At 40.5% G+C, this 18,799-nt stretch overlaps 1 protein-coding gene across 1 annotated transcript in view; it reads right to left on the bottom strand.

Annotated features, from left to right (window-relative positions):
• The window catches only part of AGPAT5 (1-acylglycerol-3-phosphate O-acyltransferase 5), a 52,462-nt gene extending 36,159 nt beyond the window's left edge, over positions 1 to 16,303 (bottom strand). Inside the window, exons 1-3 of the mRNA XM_079329247.1 lie at positions 15,813 to 16,303; positions 1,286 to 1,355; positions 958 to 1,073 (exon numbers count right to left, since the gene is read on the bottom strand). Of these exons, the coding sequence (XP_079185373.1) occupies positions 958 to 1,073; positions 1,286 to 1,355; positions 15,813 to 16,031 (405 nt within the window). The 5' untranslated portion in view covers positions 16,032 to 16,303. The remainder of the gene's footprint in view (positions 1 to 957; positions 1,074 to 1,285; positions 1,356 to 15,812) is intronic.
• Positions 16,304 to 18,799: the final 2,496 nt, after the last annotated feature.

Below are 18,799 nucleotides of genomic sequence, written 5' to 3'. Positions count from 1 at the left end.
AAGCACTTTTGAACCACTACCCAAAACTTTACCCATTTCTATTCTAATAATTAAGCACCCATCTAAACCCTAGGATAAGTGCCACAAAGCCATTTCTGCTCACCTACAAAAAGGCCAGTACTTCCAAAACCATCCACCACTACATTTTATTTTGTTTCAAATAGATATAGTTTTGCTTTCAGAAAAAGCAAACCATAAATGTGATAAATTCATAGAGGATTTTAGGGAAGTAAGCCATCTGCTCTCCACCATTTTAGACTGAAGATCATATCCACTTAGTATGTTGGCCATTCAGGGACCGTGGCCCACTATTTCTCAGTAATTGAATAAATTTGAATCAAATGAGGTTGAGCTCTCAGATTAGAAGGAATAAAAGGAATATTACACAGAAAGAGAAGAAAGAAAAAGGTAGGAATACTGTTAGACTCAGGTTTTTGCTTGACTGAAGTCCAAACATTTTCATGGAGGCAGAATCTATCTGCCTTTCCTCCACACTATACTAAGATCCAAATTTTCCCCTTTATATTGGGCTAAAACCAAAACAACTGAAAAACAAAGAAGTACATCAAACAGTAATGCCAATTTACTCCCAATTTGTAGCATGATACACAGTAAAAAAATCTATTTGCACCTTCTGCTAACCTTCTGAGAGCATGACTACAAACTGGAGTTTTGGACTGTATAAAGAACAAAGTTTTAGAATATTCTGAAATACTTCGAACAGACTCTACAGTTTTAATTCTATCCATAATAGGTATCCATTTGGAAAAGTAAACTGCATCTTTAGTAACTGTTTCTCAACTAAGACACACATCTAAGTACACTGAGTGAAACCAGCTGCTTTCATGTTCAAATAACCAAATGCCAGCTCAGAACTACATCTTCACAGCATGCATGGGGGTTAGTACATCTTACATATTGGCTCACAAACAGCAAGGAGAGAGGCAAGTGGCTCACCTGTGAAAAGTACCAGCCATACAGTGGAAGCCATTTCAAGCCATCCTTCAAGACGTACCGGACGTGGCCAAGCGCGTTCTGCCTGATCGCCAGCATGTCCGCGATAATCCAATCAACTGCAACGACAAGAGCCAAACGCAATCACTAAATCACCTCTTCATTGCCACTGATGAAACAAAAAGTACATGTTGGATGCATAAATGTCACTAAAGGTTTTTGAACTAGAAGTTCTTGCTTGTTAGGGCAAGCCTGGAAAGAGACACAGTAAACAGACAAGTAGATTTTTTAAAGCTATTAAACTGTTAAGACAAGCAAAAAAAATACAAACCTGTACACTGATGATTTGATAAATATATTACATTTTCTTTATTTTTTGGCAAATCCCCGTAGATAATTACCTAAAAAAAAATTAAAAAATATGCAGTATTACTTTATAATTTTTCATTGCATTAGGCAGTGATGAGATCCAATGCAGTAATTGGCTTTTTACTAGGAAAACTGTCAGCAAGATAGCATCATCAACAGACAAAGTACCCCCACACAAACAACTGACTTATCAACAAAGCTGTAAATATTAATTAATGAGGGCTTAAGAAACTTATTTGGTTCTTCTGCCATAGTCCTAGAACTGGATCCATGTAAGGTGACCTTCAGCCACAAGTTCCCTATATTAATATAACTGAAGTTAATGAGGAATCACAGACATGTGCAAAATCACCATTTAATTTATACATCTAATGAACAAGACATGCTTTAGCCACACACTTGCTCTCATTCAATCTAAAATGGTAAATTTTCCTGGATTAGATCAAGAACAAAATCTCAACCATTTGCCATGATTTTAACCATCAGGAGTTAACAAAAAGAGTATGAGGTTAAGGGGGGCCTTTAAATTAGTCTGTGGCTTCTAAACAGCAGGTTTTTAAATACCTTTTCCTCTACTACATTAAAGACACACTTTCACCTTGTAGTTTTTCACCCCTGAAAGGTACTGGTCTACTAGTGAAACAACCTTCTGAGAGCATGACTACAAAACAAGATGTTGATGCTAGAATCTAGGTCACCTTTTAGAATGGATTCATTCAATTATTTTCAAATATAAAATGAGAAATTAAATAATGCTAATTTTGAAGAACCAATGCTGCTGTTCAATTACCTTTAATAAACACTTTCATTATTTAATGAAACCTAGTTTTTCTAACCTAGTTTTTCTAGCACATTCTAGGTAGGCTTCACCAGTGTTCTGCCAATGGACATATTCCATATTTCTAGAAGATGGCTGTATCAGACATTTGACTTTGAAATTATTCCATTTACCAAAAAAGTGAAGTGCTATATGAGAGGTTTACCCACTTATTATCATCACTTCCCTGGTCTGGGCAATACTGGAATTTCATCAGGAAGAACTAACATCCATACCTTAATTGGTATCATTTAGTACACCAAGTCTTATAGAAGGTCTCTACCAGCATCTCTGGAAACTGTGCATCTCTCAGGTAACCTGTGGCACTGGATGGCTAATGCCTCATACTGTTAAATCCAGGCAAAAACCCCACAAAAACACTGCACTTTTCACATTCATGCTGTTTCTTTAAAAATACGACCACATTGTTGATGAAGTTTTGTTTTCGAGGCCAAAACCAGATATTGGTGAACTGAGATACTCAGTGAATATGTGATCATTCAGCATACAGTAAAAGAGGATATAATTTCAGTTATATTTTTCCAAAAGAAGAAAAAGGCATGCATGCACAATAAATTCTAACTGAACAATATTTGTAACAAGTCAGTTGACAAGTATATTCTGAACAGTATCTGAGAAATTTGAAGAAGATTCTGCTAAAGGAGTAGTCTTCTCATTGAAATACCAGAATTTATAACCTTACTGCTGACACTAGATACCACACACAGTTTAGAGCAAGGTAGCAAATGGAGGATTGCCCTTACAGTTCAAATTCCTCCAAAACAAATCCTCCTACTCTCACTTAGAGTTAAAATTTCATTTTACAAATGTGTGCTTTCTCAGCACTGTTATGCACAACATCCATAAATACTGTTTTCTTTAATTTCAAGTTAAGACTCCACTATGCAGTTTCTGGCAAGAAAATTTTAGAGTAAGAGAGAAGGCCCAGTAGAGCAAACCATTAAACCAGAAGGTCCTGAATGTTATTTGAGCTTTTCTAAAATGTAGAAAAAAAACAATGAATGAGAGGAAAACAAAACCTGCCCTTGACCCCAAGGGCTGCTCTACACAAGAAACAGGGTTTGAAATATACAATTTATAACTTCAACTTGTAAATATTTCCACTTTAATGTATCAAGTCAGAATCTCAAGTGCAATCAAATCCACAATTTAAAGCACTTGCTTTGGACTATTGCATGGGTAAAAACAAATATAAAGGATCATTCCCACTAAAAAATGCATGCCGGTGTTTGCCAAATATAACAGTTAATCTGTGTAATTTTTTATTTCAGTAAGGTTGGATCTAGTTCACTTTTTAACCCCAGAGGAACACCCACTCACTGTTCCTGTAAACAACTTCTATGCACAACATGATGGTCTACCCTAAGGGTTAGATGTGTTTACATGCAATGGACCAACATCTTTTACTCATGATACAACACATGGCCAAACCGTACAGAACTAAAAAAGAAAAAAAAAAATCTTATTTATATTATTTCTCATTAAACACACAAAACCTGGATGTTTTATTTCAAAGTGAAGGTAAGAATGAGAAAATCTGAAAGCTCTATTTTGTTTGCTCAGATGGCTCAGCCTAAGAGGATGCACCAGCTTTATCTGCAGCATCATCACTTCAGCACTGCCCGTTTCACTGATCTCGAGGAAAGGCTTACACAGTTCATCAAAGGCCAGCAGCTTAGACACACAGTTAAAGAACTGAGCTACAAACTTACAACTGTTACTACAAGTAGCTAAGAATGGCAACTTCCAGCCTGCAGTCCCAGTAGACACCTACTCTGTGGGCACCCACACAGCTCTCCTTCCCAGCCCAAAGCATTTTAGCTTTATTTGGCTTCTGAAAAGATTCACCATACACAACAGAAGGGCAACAGTTAAGAGATTTGTATCCTACATAAATGTCCTTTTTCATTTGAGATGGGGTATGAAGAATTAACCTGCTTGTGGAGAAATAGGGGAAGAGTCTGCTCAGGACAAGACTCCAATTTTTGGCCATCTGATGTGTTTAGGTAAACCAGAGCACTTAACGTATATTATAGCTGCAGAAGGAACTAATAATACAGTATTCTTTATGGCCTCCAGAAAACCTCTGATTTCTTGCTATTTTTCTTAGATAAGTTTGCAGAATTCCTTGCTGCAGAGGCTGTGCAACCCCTGACTCCTCATTCTGCTGGTGCCAAAGATGTTGGGGGAGCACAGTGAATTACAGAATCACAGGATATTCTGGGTTGGAAGAGACCCACAAAGATCCTCGAGTCCTCCTGTTAAGTGAATGCCCTTATGGTGATCAAACCCATGACCTTGGCTTTCCTAGCACGGTGCTCAAGGCAGCCCTTGGGTGACTCTCCAGGGACAGCAGGGCACAAACAAGAGTCCACAGCACCCAGCTGTATTCAAGTCCCTTTGGAAGTGAACTGAAGACATCAGAGTGGTTTAAAGACTCCCAGCCCTCCTAGAGGAGCAGTGCTGCTCCCAGGCTGTGCAGAGCATAGGCAGGGATGGGAAGCAAGGCAAGACGTGCAGGACATGCTTGGCAGGTAATTTGAATGTCAGCATAGTGTTTCACTTATTTCATGCATGGCTCCCCAGACACTACAGTATCCATATATTCCACCTATCAGCTAAATGAACTGATTAATGCCCTGTCAGCCACAGCAAAGCAAGTGAGGAACCTGTTCATTTAGAATAGAATCTGCTGATTAAAAAAAAAAAAAAAAAAGGCACAATGAAGTCAAGCAAAGAAAACAAGTCAAAAGGAAGAGCAACATAGCAAGCCAAAGTAAGCAGAGTTTTGAGGGAAAATGTTTAAAATGCAGATTTACAGCCTAACACTGCAAACACTACTTGTGTACACAACACTGAAATGTGTGCTTTTAGCCATGTTTTGGTTGCTTCCCAGCCCAGTTTACAATAATGGGTAATACAGTTAGTGTTAATGTGGGCCTTTCAGATCTGTTTACACAGCAGCACTGTCAAGCTCAATACAGTGAGGTTTCAAATAAAGAAAACTGCATGCTATTAGATCCCTTCTGGGGGAAGGCTGGAACCCAGCTTCCATGGATGCCATATACCAAGCTGTTCACAGGCTCAGCAGCCAAAAGACACACCTCAGGGTGTCCTGTCCAGGTGAAGCTTTGCTGAATTAACAGGAAATTACAAGTAGTTCTGCAGGGAGAATGTACTAACTCAGTGATAGGCTAATCTAGGCATGCAAATGGGAGCTCCTGGGTGATCTGGTGACACCAGTTTCAGCTTCCCTACCAGACTGCTTTTTCCAGTGTAACATAGTCAGCTATGCTGTGCTAATATGGTAGGTCACGTAGCAATGTGGAACAGTCCTGCATAGCAGCCACACCCAAACAAACCATAATTGGCACACAGGTTTTCACTGAAACAAGGTGGACACTCCTAATTTAGGGTTAAAAAATATTTTTTCTTCTTATGAAATCTTTATATACCAAAGAAAATTAAACAGATCATTTCATCATGTCATAGCAATATCAGCTCAGTAAACATTGCCATGGCAAAAATAACTATAGGTAAAAGTAATCATAGTATCAGAAGATCTGCTTGATCTGGTGATCACATCAAACTCCTAGCAAAGAGATCACCTTAATATTGTAATTGGATGTGGCTGATAATGGGAGCAATTAAAAGTTGATCTGCAAGCAGATCTTCTGATTAGTGTGACCTGCTTCAGCAGCATTAGGGCAAGGCAACTGGTTGTTGCTGGTAAAAACCTGGGCCATCTCATCTGATGTCTATCAGTCTACCAGCACACTCAGTCTTGGTTCCTCAGACTTCTTAACCCTCCTCCCTTCCCCATTCAAAGAAACCAGGTGTGAATTGAATGATGTTCCCATCTTTGCTGTTACTTAAACAAAACTTATGTCCACTGGAGTACTTTGTGAAAGCAGAACATCGTGTTCAGGAAAAATATCCACTCATAAGTACAGGCAATAGCAACTGGAAAGAGGAATAAAAGCAGGATAACAAGGGGAGAACATTTCTTCCCTCTTCTGGAGAAAAAGTCAAGACATCATCACTTAAAAAGAACTACATAGACTTCTTACTCAGCTGTACTATCTTCACAAAATTCACCTCTCTCCACTTCACTATTCCTTCACGATTAATAATTGGGACTGTGTGCTCTTTGGGACAAGAGACTCTGTTAGCTGGGCACTACTACAAAAAGGTCTACTAAAATAAATAGTATACCAGGATATATTTTGATCTGTTTGTTACAAACTCTGGATACAATTTTTCTGGTGCAAAGGCTGGAGCTTGCATGAAAAACCAAAACGACTACCAGGTAGCAGCTTCTGAAGTCAACACATACCCTGTGCAAGCTGAACTCTGTAGCACTGCTGCAGGCATCTGCAGTCAAGTTCTTTCAATTCTCTTAGACTAAAAACCTGCCTGATGTCACAAGTCCTTTGAGTTTTCTGAGAAAGCACCTCACACCATAGAATCTATTTACCTGTTTGACTAGAAGCAGACTCAGATAATAGACAAAAAATCTGTTCTTGGGGCTGACAAATTTCTCAGGTGTCTTACTATAAGAATTTTAAATGTTTATTTTTTCTTCACAGAAGACAGAGAAACACTTTTATTCACATTAACAGATACAGGTTTCACTTGCCTACAGCATAAGGAACATGAATAAAACAGAAGAGGAAGGACTTTCATGTTTTTAGTTGCGTTTTCTCTAGATCTGAAAAAAAAGTTCATAAATTTTCTAAAAATACCTTTAGGACACACAGCTTTAGGGTAACAATCATACTATTGCCACATCATAACCTCTTTAGGGACTATCTGCTCAATGCAGAATGGGACAAGTCTGAAGTCTGCTGCTCAGGCAGCTCTAGTGAGCTCAGCAGCAAACCATAAAATCACAAAGCAATCCATTTTATTGAAGCAGAGTTCATTCAAACCTTCTGTATTTTACTGGGGCTCAGTGAAAAAAACATTGCTAAGAGATTAAGCTCTGGAGAATACTGAAAAGATTTCTATATGTAATGTAATTTAATTTTTTTAAAAATACATTTTTCACTTGATTAAATCAGAGAGCACAGAACTTCAGAAAATACACTTACTGGCATTTAATTTCCTTTTTGTAATAAAAACTATAGTAGCAACCTATTTAGACTAAGTAGGACTAAATAATACCATCAGATGTTAAATACAAAGTCTGTACATTCTTCTCTTATACTACCTTATGGTCTATATGGGCAAACTTTTAGAATGGTTATACTTCTTCCATGTACTGGATATGTGCATAGAAGTAATTTTGCTCTGATGCTGACTGTAAAGTCTTTACAGTTTCTGAGCTCAATTAAAGATAATGTCTCCTGTGTTCCTTAGCTCTCTGATGAATCCTTAACAAAATTTTAAAAAGGCAAGAAAAAACCCCAAGATTTATAATGATTTTAATTTTAACATTCTGTCATCTTAAGTCTGAAAAAGTCCTATTTTCAGTGCCCAAATAATTTACAGATCTTTCTCCAAATTTCTTGCTTTTGATTACACTGGAGTTCAATGTAGGCATGAACCTACCATTACAGTCAGGAACCACCTGGGAAAAATCAAAATTAGAGCATCTACCTTTCATCATAAATCACCAAGAATGACTTTTTTTTAAAAATAATAATTGCACATACTTCAGGACACATATGAAAGATGATTATTTATATGATGAGATTTCAACAGGAGTGTTTTTCTGAATATTTGGCATCTTGGTATTACATAAAACTTGAACATGTCTTCTAGTGCAAGAGTGGAAGTAAGTATTTCATCTGTTTCTATAGGAGAAAGTCTCCTTTATAAGCCTTTTGCATTTCTGGAGACCTCTTCATGCACATTTTTCTAACTTCCTTAAAAGAAGAGAAAAAGCAACCCACACTTAATGCAGCCATTGTTTACTTTATTACCCTTCTGTAGTGGAAAATATGTAACGTCCATGAAAGCTCACTCTGGAAATACCCTTTGCCCACCAGACATGAGCAGGAAACCTTGTGGCAGTTTGCAGCGTTTCCTCCAGCCAGAGCTCTTTGTAATAGGAACTTTGCTTCTAAATGCTTTGGACTCCACTGAGTTGCTTGCATCTTTATTTGCAATATCCTTACAACTGCTTGTATCAAGTACAGTCTGAAAGCTCCCATGAAGCTCTCAGTGAATTGACATGAATGAGAATGATTATGAAACGTCTCTAGTCTCTGCTTGTGATTGTGGAAGAGGATTTTTGAAAGTTTCTCCATACATTGCCAGTAAGTATTTAGAATTTAAGCATAAGAACATGTAGGGAGGTATCTGCAACAATTCTGCCTCCAGAATTGAACACAGTAAAGTGATCAGCCTCAAAAATCACCACATTAAAATCACTCTCTGCTCACCACCACAGCATGTGAACGAGCCAGTTCACCTGCAGCTTGCTCGGAACTATGCACTGTGTTTGCTTACTCAAAAAGAAACAGGCATGCCCTCAGATTCCCAAGTAGCCCTAGGAAATGGCACATAGCAAGTCTTTGAGTCAATCCATAAGTTCATCAGGTAAAATTATTTCAACTACCACAATACAGTTCAAAGCAATCCAAACTATTTTTTTTTATACCTAGTCATGAGCTAAAATACAAATTTGACCAAATCGTGTGTAGTTTACTTCATATTTAGAAATCAAATTAGCATAAATGCTATTTTCTACTTCCACACAGGATCTTGTTGTAACAGAGAAAATGACAAGTAGTATTTGACAGAAATGAAATGAACAAAAGAAAATAATTTCCCTGGCTTTTTATACCAAATCCCTTCACAGGATAAATTCAAAGTGACAGAAGATAGATTAAAGAGTATTTTTCCCCCAAGAAGATATGCTTCCTCATAACTGTATTGTCAAAATCCCTGACATCTGAGCTTACTTTATCCAACACAACTAAAACTGAGAAAAAAAGGATATCCTGCCTGCAAGCCCAAGGGAAAAATTTTGAAATAACTGCACTCAAGTGTTTAACTATGAACAGAATCTTCTCTTAGCAAGAACAGTGTCTGATGGTAGAGTACCAGGAGAAAAAACATCTAAATTAACAATCACCCTTACATAAAGTATCCAAACATATTATGTAAGCAAAAGAAAAGGGCATGGAAGAGCACTGTAAAACTCCATGGCCCAGGATCTATCAGAACAGTTAAATACAAAAAGAGTAAAGGGTATAAAAATCATGCAGGTTAAAACAAAAAAGTGATAAATACAACTTTTATTTTCAAATGTAACAAATTATGCTAAGGACGAATTGTATTGAAAAGTCCTTATACCAAAAATCTTAAGATATTAAAGTTTATTTAAATAGAAAATTTTAAAATTAAACCATGAGATTGCAAAACTTACTGGTCAAATAGTTGGAATCAGAATTTGTAAGAGCATTCAAACTTGTCATTTGACTCCTTAGCTTTTCCTACCTGACACATACTTTCTGATATTTTCATAAGTACATGCAGCTAACCTAAAAATGTAAACACACATTTTTTACATTATGGACTGCAACAGACAAGGCTGATATAAAATTCAGATTCAGTTGTGACTTGCCATTTAAAAAACATATACTAGGCAAAACTCCACACAAAGCTGCTAGTTTATGAACCCAAACAGCAGTTTTGCTTCAGGTAGCTGATATTTGATTTTAAGAATGCTAACAAGACCTCAGTTTTTATTTATTTTTTTATTTTTCATATATCAGGCAGTAAGTGGAGGATGATCACGACCACACTGAATGTGGAACCTCTCCATTGTAAATTCTTCCCAGATTGCCCCAAAGTTGGGTCTGCAGTAGACTGGAATTCTAGATGGTACATTGCAGGACAAGAGTCCTGAAGGACAACACTTTCACCTTCAGGTCTACAGTCAAAGGCAAAGAATAAAAATTAAGATATATGCAAATATCTGGTTTGCAATACCTAAGGCAGAAAGAACACAAACTTAACATACCTAATCTATCTATTTTTGCTGCCTCATACTACAGTTGAATGTAAGAGCCTAAAATTAGGCACATGTCTCAATTTGAAAGTTGCATCTCTCAGGCTTAGCAGGTATCACTTAATTTTTCTTCTAATAACGCAAAAATCTTAGCTGTATACTACAAAACACATATAATCCTGGAGACATCTGTACACTGAAATCTCGAATGAAATGAAGCAGGGTAAACCCTCTTAATGGAGACAGAAAAATTTCACCACAGCAGAAAAATTTCACTGGGATTCTTTCAAAAGTTTACCACACAAACGTGATACACTTCACTACCTTATCCTAGTTTCTTTTCAGTCTTTGCATTGCACCAGTCCCCAAAGTTCTATCACTCCCCCAAGACCTTCATTTCATTATTTGTACCATCACAATTAAATTACAAGTATGGTTATTTTAACCTCTTAGCATGCCTTGCAATAGCTAACACTGTTTCACAAAGCAGCAACATAAGCAGGTACTAACTGGGGTTACTGCTGCAAGCTACAGGACCGAGGAAAGCTCAAGCCCTCAAAGGCTGCTCTGCTCCAACCTGTGCTTAGAGGCTTGCCTTGATGGCAGCTCTGCACCTTCCCACTCAACTCCCACACCACTCCAGTGTCCTCCCTCCCCTGAGCTGCCACACAGTGGGGAGAGCTCAGGAAGCTCAAGCACAGGTTCATACACCCAGGCTCATGGGCAAAATGCAACTGCCAGCACTTTCCTTCCAAACACAACGGAAGAAGGGTGAAAAGTTATGTTTCCTTTGGACTTTCTGGTTATGTCATTTGCCTGGGAAATGGGTCCTCATCTAAAAAAACCAAACCCTGTCACTCACACCTGCCAAGAGGAAGCAGTCAGAAGCCAAACCTTCACCCTGCCATGATGCAGCCTGGTTATGATGCCTCCCAGTGCAGAGAGGGAAGAACAGGTTCCTACGAGATGACAAACCACCTCAGCAACAGCAACCAGAAGCACCTCCCTGTATGCTGCAACTTGGCTGTCAAACTTGCACTGCCACCCTGGGCCCTCAAGAATTACTTGCCAGACAGCTGAACAGCTTCAAAAGCAAAAGCAAAAATTAAGTAAAGATAATCTTGTCTGGTAAGGTTGCTGTCCTGGGAACAGAGATCGGCACAGACACCCACTGCAAATTGGCCAACAGCTCCAAGACTAAGCATCCATCCCAACCTCAGACACCAAGCTCTCCTCACACATTTCCTGAAAGCCAAGACAGGAAAAAAATTCCAGGTTGTACTCCACTGGAAAGTATTGACAAGAGATCAACAGCACATTTGCCCCAGTTTTCTAAGTTTGCTCTACACCTATGTAGTTTTCAACCCTATTGAGACACAGCAAGTCCAAGCTTCAATATCAATCCAGGAAGCACACTGCACTGTTTAACAAGCATCTCTTGTATTTTACAAAATAATTGCTTAGCTCTACTAAACAACACCGAGGTATTATCTGATTCTCACAGCCTTTCCAGAGTTCTGTAAAGACAACGAAAACCAGACTTTCATAATGTCTTTAATAAAAACACCGCTTCCAAAAAATTCTATTCTTCAGGAAGTGGGGGTAGGGAACACAGCTGACACAAGCACTGAACAAAATCCATGCACTTTAATTCAATTATGGATTTCATTCAATTGTCAAAACCTTTCAGATGAAAATGATCCTTTAGGAAGCAGTCTGAGTGATGATTTATTATTTCTTCACCAGCATTCAGTACAAAATATCAAACACAATTACAACAAAAAAAGTTGAAGAACATTTAGTCCTCATCTGATCTGAAACATGTGCACAAACACAATGGGCATTAATTTCATTACCCTGACAGCAACAGGGATAAGATGCTCAGGGTCAGAGAGATGAGAGCATTCATCACATTGAATTACTAGTCCTTTCAGCCTTTCAACCATTCCAATCACAGGCTTACTTGCAGCCATCCTGGTTTTCACACTCTATGGTAAGATTCAGCTGTTTATAGTCTGTTCAAAATGGAAGAGACCAGACTTCCCTGCTACACTAAAGAGAAAAGTAGTAACACAACCAGAATTTATCAGCTACGTGATGATTCAGAAACCTGGGGCGAAACCAACTATGCAGATGCAAGTCCTCTGAAGGGCATGAATTGCACCTGCTTGTACCAGGGACTGCTTTAGCTCATCACTGATAAAATTAACATCCTTTGCTCTCTGAGACTCTTTACATTTCATACAATGTTCAAGCACCTGGTTTATATTCCTCCTAGAAAACCATGCTGTAGGGCACCTGCATCTTACCTGCAGCACAGGTGCAAAGCAACACAGGGCCAAAGCAGGGACATTCTCTCTGTGCCACTTTCCATTATCACATCTACACATTTTCATTGTCAGATTAATTAATTTCAAATATTTATAGCTCCTTAATAGAATTCATGGACGCCCACTAAACTGTAATTGCACTGACAAATTTACACAGCATTATAGGAGTTCACTTTATAGTCACACTGGCTTTGTCAAGTTTACCTCACAGCACTGGGATGTTGTGGTTGCTTTCTGTACTATCAGTACTGGTTCTTCAGTCTTCTACTGCCAACTTTTGTATGACAGTCAGCAAAAAGGACTATTTTTGGCAATTCATTAATGAATTCTAGTATTATTGGAAAACCTAAACTGATGCCAAGTTAGCTTGAGTTCTCTTAGGCTTTGTAAAACAAAATCATTTCAGTGGAAAAAAATCGAGTCTGACCCAAAATTTTAAAAGAGCAAGTATTTACAAGTAAATACTTTTATACTTACCAAGTAAAAAACTTCTGCAGTTACTTCATGAGCCACTCTCTAGGACCTAAAATATCCAGAGCTCACAGTAATTATAGCTCTGCAATTATTTTATATCTCAAGTCAAATACTTAAGAGAAAGGGAAAGACTAGTATTTCAAGATTTTCTATCAAGCAAATCAGGTTATCACCTTCCTTAGTTACATTTCAAAACAGAGAAGTTTGCTACAAAGATAAAAAGTCTTCCTAGCATGAACTACAGTTTTTGTGTTTAAAGAATTAGCTAAAAACATCCAAATCAAGAAGAATTAAAAAAAGAAGAAAAATACACTTGTGCATGCAAGTGAGGGGGAGACACATTTAGATACTTAATGGATTAACAGCAAAAGATAGAGAGAAACATCACCTCTTGGCAGATAAATAAATAGAAAACAAATATCACAATACACTAGTAATTGAGTCGTGTATGATCATAACCAACTCTACCCTATTAATACCCACTCACATTACTGGGAATTTTGGCAAATTATTTTAAGATCAGACACCTCAAATACCCACAACTGGTACAGAGTGTTCTTGCACTTAAAAACCACACATACCTTAAGTGCAAAACCAAAGAATGCTAAACAGTACATAACATTAAAGACATTTTAAACACAGTAAGACAGCAACAGTGCTAACAAAAAGTCACTTAATCATCTGTAGAGTCCTAACTACTTGATTGAGAACTACAAGAAGTTCCAGTATTCTGACGGATGAAGTTGTTGTCTTCTATTTATCCAGTGACAAAAATAAATACCCCAACACACTTTAATATATTGAATAAATTAATAGACCTTAAAGAGTTGCAGAATTCCTCCCTGCCATGGTTCTTATGGTGCCTTAATAGTAGAGCCCTACAGCTGCCTTTATGAAGCCACTATTTTGCTGGTTTCTTGGAATTGAATTTAATGATGCTACACTTCTGCACCTAATTGCATATCTTAAGACAGCCCATCCACAGTAGCTCTCAGGTTACTATCCCAATCTCACGCTCAGGCACATGGTTAACTTTCCACTTTTCAAGTTTCAAGTTAAAACACGTGCAGCACTCACAAGAATAAGTCTAAAAGGACACCCTGTTTCTCTCCCTCAGACAAATGGGGACTATCTTCCAGTCAAATGACACATGGATTTTAAGGGTTATAGCTCTTATCTCTACACATTGTGTTTTCCAAGCTTTTATTTTCCTTCAAGTCATGGTTATTATTTTATTTATCCTATGACATATGACTCCTCTTCCACCATTTCTTAGCATTATCTGTTGCTTACTGTGACAAAGCATCTCCAGTTCAATATTATTTTAATCGATCTCCTGCTAGTGGCCTGTAATTGATCATCACCATTTTTGTGATTGTATGAAGTTTATCAATAAAATGAAACAGAGGTCAACAGATGATGGCTGCCTTGTGTTTCTTTTGGTTAGCACTTTCTTTTCTTTAATGTCACAAGCATTTTTTTGGACAAAAGTTATTTTTAAAAATTCTAAGTGTTTGCTACTGTCTGCATACAAGTTGTAGGCAGCTTGAGTAGCTTTTCCATCACAATTTATATATTCATTCTCAGACAAGTTAAACTTCTATGCAGCTACTTTCAGCAGTTAATGACCAAGGTGTGTTACTACATATCAAGTTATCTGCACAAGAGATACTACAAAAACCAGAAGGCAACTAAACTGTAAGTACCTGTGAACTATTGCTCCATATTCCTTTTTTTTTTTCCTAATATATCAAGCACAACACAAGTTACCTCTTGTCCAAATAAGCTAAGACAAAGCTAAATAAAATTACAAGCTGGATCAAAAACTACCACTAAAAGAAGATCTTGCTTCAGCTTTGTATCTGTTCTATTTACTCTCATGTCATACATACTGTGCAACTCTTGTATTTTTAGCTGGCTTTGTGGGTTTCCCAAGGGTCAGTATGAAAGCAAGGCCTACAACTGCACTCAAGGGGAGAAACCAGGGGAGCTCCAGCCTGATTCTGAAATAAATGCTTCATTAGAGAGTGGAAAAAGACCTTAGCTGTAAATATAAGAAGACCTTATTTGTCTGAGCTCCTTTATCTGTCAACACGTATTGGTATTCTTCACTCTTAAGCACCTAGAGCTGATGATAACTTCAAACAGCCTTCTGTATATTCAAAAAATTCTGAAGGTCATGTTTAGGCACAGAAAACACCTGCCATTTATTATTTTTACATGCAGAATTAAAAGTCTTCTTGCCTACTTTCCAAATTACAGACAAATATATAACCTCCCAAACACTAAGTACTTTGTGAGGTATTATTACCTGAATGCAAATACCTCTCTGATCATACAAGAGAGGCCTCCAGTTCCGACTTATTAACCTGAAACTGAGATCCTGAATAATCACAATCCATGGCTGATACAAAATTTACGGGCCAAAGAGTGACACAAGGCAGACTGCACGAAAACTGAAAATCTGTAATAACTGAGAGATTAAGCAATCTATTTATTAAAAACTCGTACGTGTATTATGTACAATTATAGCTGACGACAGCTTTCTCCTCTGCTGCCAATTTAATACTACAGATGTGCAGCACAGGCCAGTGAGGTTCAAAGTGTGCAAAGGCGGCTGCCATTCAAGTGCTGATAGAGCACGACCGGTGTCGCATCTCTTCCGTTTCCCCGACCTGCAAAACGAACACAACACCAACACTCCGTGAAAAGCATCACCAGAGGAGCAGCGGCGGCTGCGGAACGAGGCGGATCCTCTGCGGTCCCGGGCACAGGCCACGGCCGCACCTGCCCGTGGGCGGCCCGCGGGGCCGGGGGCCGAGCCCAGAGCCGCTCCCGGCCCGCCGGAGCCCCTGCCCTGCCCGCTGCGGCCCGGCCGGCTCACCTGCACGCCCGTGTAGTTCTCGAAGAAGAAGAGCACCATGCTCTGGTAGATGGTGTACAGCCGGTCATCCACCTCGCGGTAGAAGCGGGCGGGCAGCACGGCGGAGAGCAAGCGCCAGGCGCCCCAGGCCAGCACGTAGGTGGGCGCCGTGCCCATCATGACGGCGGCGGGCAGCACGTAGCGCATGGAGTAGGTGTGCAGCACCAGCGACAGCAGCATCTTCCCGCTGCCCCCGGCCTCACCGGGACACCCACATGGGCTCACGCTCAGCTCACACACAGCCCCGCGGCCCCGCCGCCCGCATCGCCCGCCGCGCCGGGCACACCCGCCAGGCGGCCGCCAAGCAGCAGCGGCGGCGGCGACCGCGGCCGGGAGGGACGGGGAGAGACAGAGAGAGAGAGAGAGCGGGAGAGGGCACCGGCTCACGGCTCCTGCAGCGCCGCCGCCGCCACCATCTTGCCCGGCGGAGGCGGAGCCGCGCCGCAGGAAGGCGGCCCCGGGCCCGCGGCGCTTCCGGGCGGGCGGGAGGGGCCGCGCTGGCGCCGGGCCGGGCCGGGACCGGGACCGGGATCGGGATCGGGACCGGCCCTGCGAGCAGCCCTGGCCGCGGTACCGGCCCATCCCCATCCCCATCGCTCCCCAGCCAGAAGCGGCTGCAGCGAGGGCCGAGCTCCTCGGCCCCGTGCAAAACGAGGCGCGCGCCTTTATAACTGATGAGCTCAGTTTGTATGAATTGTATCCTAGCGTAGGTCAGAAGAAAATGTTCTTTCTCCTGGCGGTCCCCTTCCCTCTCCCCACCCCCGCACTTTCGGCCCGTGAGTCCGAAGCGAGCGCTGGAGGAAGGGCAGCTGTCCCTTTGCCAGCTCCGGGCGCAGCCGTGCCCCGGCTCGGGGAGGCGTTGCGGTGCTCCCGCACTCGCAGCCGTGCCCCGGCTCGGGGAGGCGTTGCGGTGCTCCCGCACCCGCTGCCGTGCCCCGGCTCGGGGAGGCATTGCGGTGCTCCCGCACTCGCAGCCGTGCCCCGGCTCGGGGAGGCATTGCGGTGCTCCCGCACTCGCAGCCGTGCCCCGGCTCGGGGAGGCATTGCGGTGCTCCCGCACCCGCTGCCGCTGCCTCGGCTCGGGGAGGCGTTGCGGTGCTCCCGCACTCGCAGCCGTGCCCCGGCTCGGGGAGGCATTGCGGTGCTCCCGCACCCGCTGCCGCTGCCTCGGCTCCTCTTCCCGGACACAGCTCTGCCCACAGCCCGGCGGCAGCCGGAGCCAGAGGCACCAGCTGCTTTTGAAGGCATTGCAAGAGGTCTTGCACAAAATAGTCTAATAACCTTCCCACAAGAAATTCCTTATTGAGCTCTAGGCTGTAGTGAAGTATTTATTCCTTGTCTTAAAAAAATTCGTTCTATCCTGAAGCTTGTGGAGATCTTGTTTTGAAAAAAGTGGATGCGCAATACCTTCTGCTAAGCTCCTTTGCCAGGTTTTAACTGGGACAAGCTTTGTCCTTTGCTGTTGTTGACCTTGTGCTAGCTGGTTTTTAGTGTGTGTTGAAAATGGCATCCTTCAGTTCATTAGTCTTAGGTATAAAAATACATGTCTTTACTAGTTTTAGAATGTTTGATTTTTATTCCTTAGAATGCTTTTCTCCCATATTACAAAGACTGCCTGTATTTTCTTTGCTGTATTTTACATGTTTTCCTTTTTTGTTACTGTTTGAATTTATTTTTTCCTTCCAGTTTATCCTTTTTGGCATTCTTAAGCTTTTGCCATCCCATACCACACACACACACACACGCCCATGTTCACACACTTTGTTTCTGCTTTTCAAAACTGGATATTTTCTGCAGGCTTTTTTAACGTACTTTCTCTCTTAGTAGAGTATATGTTATCTGACATAGATACCATTTTATTTACATAAAAAGTACAGAGTCCTTGTACTTGGCCTTAGGGCTTAATTTACTAGAGTAATTATATCAGTATGATGTCGTAATATTGAGTTGTAATATCTGCAACGGAATGAAACTCAAACTTTTCCATTCAAGAAATGAATATACCACAGTGATTAGACATGGGACACTGCCACCAAGTCCTTGCTTTTCTTGAATTATAGATGATTTTTACTGGAGATCCCTCTGAATTGTGCCACAGGAATGTGAATACTGGTTACACTTTATAGACCACAGAGGCAGAATAAGAAGAATGTTCTGATATTCACTACTATTTGTCATTTCTTGTCTTGTGAAAACATAGGCCCCAATTATACTTCCTTTAACCAAATTGCTTCCTGGGCATTTTACTTTCAGCTGTAAGAAGAAAAATCACCCAATTTAGGGCAATTAGTTCTTCAGTTCAGATATTAAGACTGAAAACCTGTTTTTATTTTCTTCTGTAGAGCAACCTTGACATTTAAAATAATAAGTCTGAAATTTTTTGGGAAAAGCATTGGTGAGCCATGTGAAAGGTGCTCAGTCTGTTTTGTGTGAACAAAATTATTTGATATGAACCTGACTATTCTTGTGTTAGATTAGTCCTAAAGTGGTCAAGCTCACCAAGCTTTGGGGAAAAAAAAATCAGATGTTAATCTGATAGTGAAAAATACCTGTAATTGAGGCAGGTTTCAGTTCTTCTGTGCCTCCCAGGAGATTCCTTCTTATGGATTTGGCTATGTTTTTGCCTGTACAAGTCAGAAAGAATGGCAGATACAGAAGTAGTAAGGATGGGGCAAACTTCTCCCAAGCTCTCCCTGCTTTCTCTAAACCCCCCCTTTGTGGTTCAGGGTCTGGAGCCAGGTCTAATTCACCAACAGATTTAGTCTGCATAGGTTTACCCGTTTTTCCCTTTGCCTGTATTGGTTTTTAGCCCCACAACAATTTGTGACAAGCAGTATAGTCTCCTTGTGTTTTGAATCTGCCTCATTGTAATTTCATTTCATATACCTTAGAGCTTATATTAAAAGACACAGAAACCCTCTTTCTACTTTCTTTCTAAAGAGATGATT

The sequence above is a fragment of the Erithacus rubecula genome, assembly GCF_903797595.1.
Source record: "Erithacus rubecula genome assembly, chromosome: 2".
Classification (NCBI taxonomy): Eukaryota; Metazoa; Chordata; class Aves; order Passeriformes; family Muscicapidae; genus Erithacus; species Erithacus rubecula.
The sequence above is the reverse complement of the archived record's forward strand: the minus strand, read 5'-3'. Positions and strand labels throughout refer to the sequence as shown.